General features: G+C 42.4%; 1 protein-coding gene across 1 annotated transcript; it reads right to left on the minus strand.

Annotated features, from left to right (window-relative positions):
- Positions 1-636: 636 nt before the first annotated feature.
- Positions 637-858, minus strand: LOC125098294 (cornifin-A-like). Its single transcript, XM_047726976.1, has one exon. It carries the CDS (start codon positions 856-858, stop codon positions 637-639), a length of 222 nt encoding a protein of 73 aa, XP_047582932.1.
- Between the last annotated feature and the right edge of the window lie 7096 nt (positions 859-7954).

The following is a 7954-nucleotide window of genomic DNA, read 5'->3' on the forward strand; positions in this document are numbered from 1 at the left end:
GCTGGATAAGTCAGCAATCTGGAAGCTAGATTTGGGGGCAGAAAATCAGAGTCAGCTTGGACAGGCACTAAACAAGATTCTAATGTGACTCACTGAGATGAAGAGGAGCCCTGCTCCAGTCCTAGAGGTCCAAAGCATCAACTTCTTGGTGGCACTGCACAATGTCCAATTGCCCGCCCAGGAAGGATCCATGGGGCAGACCACACCCTCCTCCACAAACAATCAGGACCAAATGCCTCTGAGTGAGGCCTGTATATAGGTCCTACTTCACAAGGGAAAGGAAGGCATTGGGTCAGACCACTATACATAATTAGGAATGAAATTGAAAATGCATTTAATGGGGGAAGAATAGAGCTGATCCTCTTGTTATCACCTCCATGTACTTTTTCAGATGAATCCTGAACAGTTGGAACTGAGGCTCTAAGGTACCAAGACATGCAGCCTAAATCAGAGGCTCAGGGGCTTAGAGTGTTGGAAGAAAAACTTCATAGCACACGTTTTAAGGTGCAAGTGAGAAGGGGTTATGACTCAGGGTGACATCATGCTACCTGCAAGGCAAATGTGATGCAAAAGCAGAGGAGGAGGTTCAGCATCTGGCTATTGGCTCTCCAAGGGCTTGCTTGGCTATGGACCCCATTACTTCCACTTGGTCTTCTGTTGAGCTGGTGCTGCAGTGACTGTTGAGGGACATGGGTCAGGAAACTTGGGGTGACAGGGCTCAGGAACTTTGGGGTGGCATGGTTCCTTGCTTTTGGGGACACCTGGTTCCTGCAGTGGAGGTTGGCAAAACTGTTTCACCTGCTGCTGCTGAGGCTGTGGGGGAGGGGTGCAGGGTTGCTTCTGCTGAAGGGAACTCATGCTTCACAGGAGGCTGGACCAACAGACAGAAGAGATGATTTAAACAGGGACTAGCTAGGGTAGAAGCCATGTTCAATGCCGCTTCAGTTATCTTAGGAAACAAATGTTTTCCTTCCTCCCTTTCTACCACAATGGACACATTAATGATTTTTGAGCTTTTGAGAAGGAGGAATGTAAAGGCGATTTGGTTTGTCTCACTTGAGTAGAGCCTGTATTTTCCTGGCACATCTTAAAACCCAATTAACAACGGAACAGAACAGCAGGCTCCTGGCAAGAATGTGAAATCTCAAGATTGGAGCATATAGAAATGTGATATTGTTTAAAAGAAAAATTAATAACAGCAACAACCCTGTAACTTCAGCCCACCCACACATTTCCAACAAATAGAATGGCTTGTCATCTGTAAGGTAAATACTGACTTCTCTAGAACCTACACCATCTCGCCCCTGGCTTTGCTCCCACCTTCCCTGGCCTCCAATGTTTTCCTCATTCCTGCTTGTTCAAATACTGCTCAACCACCATGGATCAAAGATGGCCTCATATGATACTGGTGGGAAGTTTTCTAGAGATTTCTTCCAGAAATCATCTGTCTCCCAAACTGCCACAGTACTTCACTCACCTTTCTCACCTCCTGCTGATGACTTGGTATGTCAATTTTAGCTCCTCATGACCATGTCTTCTTTTTTTCCTGAATAAATTGTAGTTTCATGGAGTGTTTTTCCTATTGTCTAAATGTTTTTGTAGTAGGTGAGCTGCCCAACATAGTAAATTCTCACAAAATGATTTGTTGGAAGAACAAAATTCTCTGTATTGAAATTATGAATTAAGAATGATAGCATTGGGGTGCCTGGGTGGCTCAGTGGATTAAAGCCTCTGCCTTCTGCCCAGGTCGTGATCCCATGGTCCTGGGATCAAGCCCCACATTGGGCTCTCTGCTCAGCAGGGAGCCTGCTTCCCCCCTTTCTCTTTCTGCCTGCCTCTCTGCCTACTTGTGATCTCTGTCTGTCAAATAAATAAAATAAAATCTTAAAAAAAAAAAAGAATGATAGAATCACTAAAAGTGCAGTGAACCTAAGATCTCATCTCTATCTTGCTGGCTTTGGGTTCTTGCACAACCCAGCCCTCTCTCACTAACACAGCAGGAACTGGTGGAACAAGTCCCTTTAAGCCCAAACTATGATTATTATTATTTTTTAAAGATTTTATTTATTTATTTGACAGAGAGAGATCACAAGTAGACAGAGAGGCAGGCAGAGAGAGAGGGGGAAGCAGGCTTCTTGCTGAGCAGAGAGCCCGATGCGGGACTCGATCCCAGGACCCTGAGATCATGACCTGAGCCGAAGGCAGCGGCTTAACCCACTGAGCCACCCAGGCGCCCCTAAACTATGATTATTTTTAAAACAAAGATATTTCTAGAGGCTATGACTCTGATGAGTAAACTCCAACAAATGGGGAAAAGATACCAAGAAGACCAGGGAAGTTCCAATAAAAATAAGATAACCTGAGTGAATAGTAAAGAGTTTCAAAGAAAGAGACTCACCTGTTATGCATACTATGCAGGCTATGTGGTCAGCTGAATCTGGTGTGGTGCCCCCAACCAATTAGCCTTTTATATAAGGATTGAGACTTGTCTCAAGGAAGTGGAATCTTTTTGGAACTGCTATCTCTTCATTCTTTGCCTGTTAAATACGATTCACCCTAACCCCTTGATTTACACGTTGGCTCAGCTTTTGTGATGAAACCACCTTTGACTTTTTTTTTTTTTTTGGCATTTACTATCTGACAGTGATGTCACCTTGACCTAACCCTGACTGAGCATCCTTTGAACCCAGGTGTAGTGTTGATCGTGAGGGTAGTGTGGCCTGAAATGAGAGAGAGGGAAGTTTTAGGGCTGCTAGAACTAGAAACACTCCTCTTTTCGGGAAGGCCTTAACTCTTGGCATGGATCAGGCTTGTTGGGCTGCTTAATACATGAAGTGGAGATAGATGGAGATAAACAAGATCTTTGTGGTTATTCTGGGAGACCAAGGGTATAGTGGCATGAATTTCCCCAGATGGAAAAAAGTGATTCTGTTTATCCATCACTTAGTGTACCTTGGCCTGGAAAGAGAGAGGAAATGCTAAAATGCCTCTTTGGCCATAAAAAGTCTTTATTCCAAGAAAAGCTTCAGAGCCAATAGCAGATAAGACATGAGGACCCTGATCAGTGAAAATGCTGGAGAAAGTAATCAGGTTCAGCAGCCTCAGAGCAATGCAGCCCTGTGAGCTCATCTACCTGTTCCATTAACCTAACCCTAGGTCCTAAGGACTCTGCTTGTAATGGGACTCCCTTCCTAGAGGAGCACAGGGACAAGAGATGTAGGATTCCCTAATCCTTAACACCAAAGATCGCTCTGCTCAAGAAAAAATAAAACTGAGGTCACTAATGCAGGCCTATTCTCAACATACAACCTGTAATAAGCTATGGTCTTTGAAAAATCTAAATCATTAAGACCCATGTTTGGGGGGCCCCTCCCTCCTTACTTGGCTCACCTAAATGTTTGTGAGGTATCTGTTGGCTCCATGGGAATGTTACCTCCTCTGAACTTGAGGCTGAGCCTAGCTAGCCATCACCAGAAGCTCCACCCACTGTGCACCCCTGGCCATTATTCTATACTTCAATCCCTACATGATGGCTAGTGTGGAGTAGATGCTCCTGGGGATTGACAGTTATAGAATGGGTGGGTGCATGAATGACATTTGTTATAAGACACCTGGAAGATACTTTGACAACTACAAAGAAATTTCTTCTAAGGGAAATGCTCTCTTGAAATGAGCCTCATGGCATCAGCTAGGATAAGAAGTAAGCGCTCAGTGAGATATGGATGTTTCTGCCATTGCCCCCACCCATCTGTGTCCCTGTCTGCTGGAGCTGAAGTGGTCACTTCCCTTTGGGCTGGGGCCACTGCCACTACCATGCCTAGATTCCAGCCCTTTTGCATCAATTTAACTGTCTCCTAGACCTCTCCTCACCCAGACTCCATCTAAGGACTCTGCAGAGGGAGTTTCAAGCACAACTTGCTGATCGGGTAGGATTCTGAGACCTAGGGGAGCCTGCTTCCTATTCCTTGGTTGTCTATGGTAATAGGTTACTGCTTCTTATGTCTTTCCTGGACCCACATCCCTGAGTGCAAAAAAGGGCTGTCATTTGATATTCTCTGGACTTCTATCTGACGCATCTGCCTGACTTGTGTCTCCTTTCCCCCAGCAATATCTTTTCCTTTCTAGCTCCTGAAATTTGTCTTTTACCCTCTGCCTTTCTTTGTCCATGTACTGAATAACTGGGGATAAAGGCTTTTTCTACTATTTAGAGAAGCTCAATTCCTTCACTGTCTGTCATGGATTAACCAATGAATTTGCTGGAAAGCCACATGGTTTCTGATTGCAATAGTATCTCCCCATATGCCTCTGACTTTTATGTTAATGTACCCTCAGGATCATAGTATACTCATATTCTTATATCTTGCTCTTACTGTTTTAACTCTTCTAATACCTCTCGAGCATCCCTATAAATTTTCTCTACTTTATCTCTTACCCACAGACTGTTTTATGGCTCTATTCATGTAGGTCTGGATGGGCTTTGTGCAGGATTCCCCCTCCTCCTTCCTGATTCAAGGCTTCTATGATACTACAGGGTGCAGGGTGTTTATAGAACACAGTGCAAGCTTGTGTGCTTGCTCTGGAAGTGTGATGGAGTTATTGGATACAGAACTAGATTGGACAAATGGTGGTGAAGGGGATTAACCAGAGGCTATGGATGAATTCTCCTGCCTTCATCTCCAGGATGAAGAGTTCTGAGACCATTTCCTAAGAATCCTTGAAAAGTCTGAGACTTTAGCACCAGGCACAATTTTCTGGAAAAGCTAGGTTAAGACAGTCTCATGCTCCAGGTTTATTTGGGAATGAGATCCCAGAGAAAAGGAATAATGAACAAGGGGATAACTAAGAAGGAAAGAACATACATTCAAAGAAGCATTATCTTTTTTGCACATCCCCAAGAACAAGTGGTGGTCAGACCCAGGAGAATTTTCAGGCATCCTGAACGTTGTATGGTAATAAGCTCAGGCTATAAATTTTGTTCTGTTAAGTGTCATCCCAAAGAGATCAAGGCCTGATGTTTGGTGAAGGTGCTGCCTCTTACCATGACAGAGTGCCACGACAGAGAATATTTTCTGCAGTATCATGAAATGGAGGATCCATTTGTCATTATGGTGTTTGGCTCTGACAGTTGCTAAGACTCTGTTAGCTTTGGGAAATGTAAAGAGGCCTTCAAAGGAGAAGGTTTGGGCAGACACTATGTAGGTGGTTACTGCAGAGGTGGACACTGGGAGAGATCCTGTAGTGATGCACAGTGGCAAGGTGAGCTTTCCAGAAGTATGGAAGGTGATGGACATTTGAAGACCATGCCTCCAGAACTGAGGTAGGATGTCACAGGATAAGCAGGTGTGGTTGCAGGAGGTGGCTAATAAGTCAACTTACTTTCTCATTACTTAGCAGTATTTTAAAGAAATAGGTGACTGAGTTAACAGAGGTTCTCTCCTGCATTGAAGGATAGAAAAGTTCATCTGATGAGCTAGGGCAGTATTTGTCTATCTTGTGAAGATATTTATTCAGCCCTAAAGTCATCATTTTAACATTGTATTGCTTTCCCTCCCTTCCTATTTAGCATTTTTCCTTACCAGAAATTTGTGTTTTACTATGAAGACTCTCCCTCTATATGACATTATTCAAAGAAAATGCTCTTTTATTTATGCAGTAAAAGCATTGGATAAATTAAGGTTGACTGAGCAAATTTTTGCAATTGTGATTCAAGAATTTTTCCTTTTCCTCATCTACCATGAAATTCATTTTAACTAAATAGCCTCTGGGAATGAGGCATGTGTTATTTGAGGAGAATGGCATTTAGTCCACTCTTTTCTGAAATCAACAGTGAAGAATTCTTTCTCAAATGGACACTCTCTTGTTCCCATTCCCTTTTCAATGTCATCTGCCTAACTTTCTTGTCCATGAAGACTTCAAGGTAACAAATCATAAAACAAAACAAAGTCATACTACACACTATCTGTATCTTCTCCTCAACATACTAGAAGCACATGAGAAAAAGCACAATCATCAAACATTTTTTTTTCAGATTTAAAATAAAATCTGATTGTTCAAAAAAAAAAAAAAAAAGATGTGAATCTCAAGAACTCAGGTCAGCCATGTGGGAGATTGTATCCTCACAGAGAGAGAAGTGGAACATCCCGAGGTTGAGCAGGTTTGGTTATTTCTCAAGCTCAAGTACAAGTCATCTGAAAGTACATGTCTGGAATGTCAGGTGATGACATGCCCTGGAACCTCCCCATTGGAATATGTGCTCAGCACTGCAGGCCCTGTCTAACTCTGCAGTTACAGCAAACTGCTGGAGGCAATGGAAAACTATGAGGATTCTCCAACTCTAGATCAAAGAAATTCCTCCAACTCATTAATTCAACTGTAAGTACTTACAGATTGTTAGGTTGGGTCTTGAACTATTGGGATGCAATAGTGAACACTAACAAAGGTCTCTGATCTTGTGGAATTCACATGTTATAGGGGAGGGTGGAAATAAACAATAAAGAAACATGAAGACTATGGAAATTATGTGTTAAATGCCAAGGGGAAAGTATAGTAGTATAAGCAATTGGGAGCACCAAAGTGATGGGATTGGGTTTTGTGTTCTCTTTGAGAAGCTGGTGTTCAAAAAGACTTGCAGAAGATGGAGTTGGATACTAGAATATCTGTGGAAAGAGAATACACTTCCAAACTGTCTAAGGCTAGAGCCTGCCTGGCATGTTCAGGGGGCACTGTGGCTGGACTGGAAATAGTAAGTGGAAGAGAGGCAGGGGCCAAAGGGAAGCAAGTTTATCTGCTGCCTTTATTGTCTGCCATTAGCCATCCTTAGAACATGATGATCCTTCCTTTTTCCACAGCACCTCCTTGGTCCGCAGAAATAGTCAGCTCAGAGTCAAAGGCATGGAGGAATATTTCCTCCACACATATCACATATATCCCCTGGGCTCTTTTGGCTTTGAAAGCTTCTACTCTATAGAAGTAGGGTAACCTGTAAGAGTAGACTTAAATCATATATAAAGCCTTTCAAGGACAGAAAATTTAATTACCAAGGAAATGCTCTTTTAGTGGGCTTCAGTTTCTCTTGTATGATGGGAACACCACTGAGTCACTCTCATTTGGTAAATACATAATTGTGATTTTTGAAAATATATCCCTTGTTATTAGATAATGTTAAAGAGATATATTGGGCAAATTTACAGTACAGGCATATGATTGTGGTAAAAGGAATTCTGGTATGAATAACTGAATTTTGGGGAAATATTCCCTCATATATCCTTTACTACAAGCCAAATGACACCTGTCTGGTCTTCTTGGCCCTTTGTGGTTTCCTACCTTAAACCCGGGCCCAGAACTCACCATAGTCCTTTTCTTTAGTGTCAACCTATAAAACAATTATCCCCCAACCTAATCCCATCTACCCCTGTACTGTGGATTTTTTTAATGTTTATTTTTTTTAAGATTTTATTTATTTATTTGAGAAAGAAAGAGAGCACAATAGAGGGAGGGACAGAGGGACAGAGGGACAGAGGCTCCCACTGAGCAGGGAGCCTGATACTAGGCTGGATCCCAGGACCCTAACATCATGAATGACCTGACCCAAAAACAGATGCTTAACTGACTGAGTCACCCAGGTGCTCCTTTTTAAATGTTTAAGTAATATTGGCTTTATGTATCTTTAGAATAGAGGGCTCTCCGCATTACTGGAAATTGGGATGTCTTCTGCTCTACCTTTCCCCAGCACCTCCCCAAGTATTACCCTGTGTGAAAACATTTAGTCAGTAAAATTGTTACCTGCTACTTGAAAAGCAAATTATTTGCCCAATAAGTTTGCAGTTTAAAAAAAAAAGATGACTGGAAAGATGGAGAGATTTGGTTAGTCTCAATTATTACTGACTTCATTTGGCAAAATATTAATGAGTTCATGAAGGAAATGGCCAACTTGCAAAAGTAGAAATAAAAAGAA

Source organism: Lutra lutra, chromosome 4 (genome assembly GCF_902655055.1).
Source record: "Lutra lutra chromosome 4, mLutLut1.2, whole genome shotgun sequence".
NCBI lineage: Eukaryota > Metazoa > Chordata > Mammalia > Carnivora > Mustelidae > Lutra > Lutra lutra.

Coding starts and splice junctions, on each gene's coding strand:
- LOC125098294 (XM_047726976.1), bottom strand. CDS start 858: ATGAGTTCCCTTCAGCAGAAGCAACCCTGCACCCCTCCCCCACAGCCT.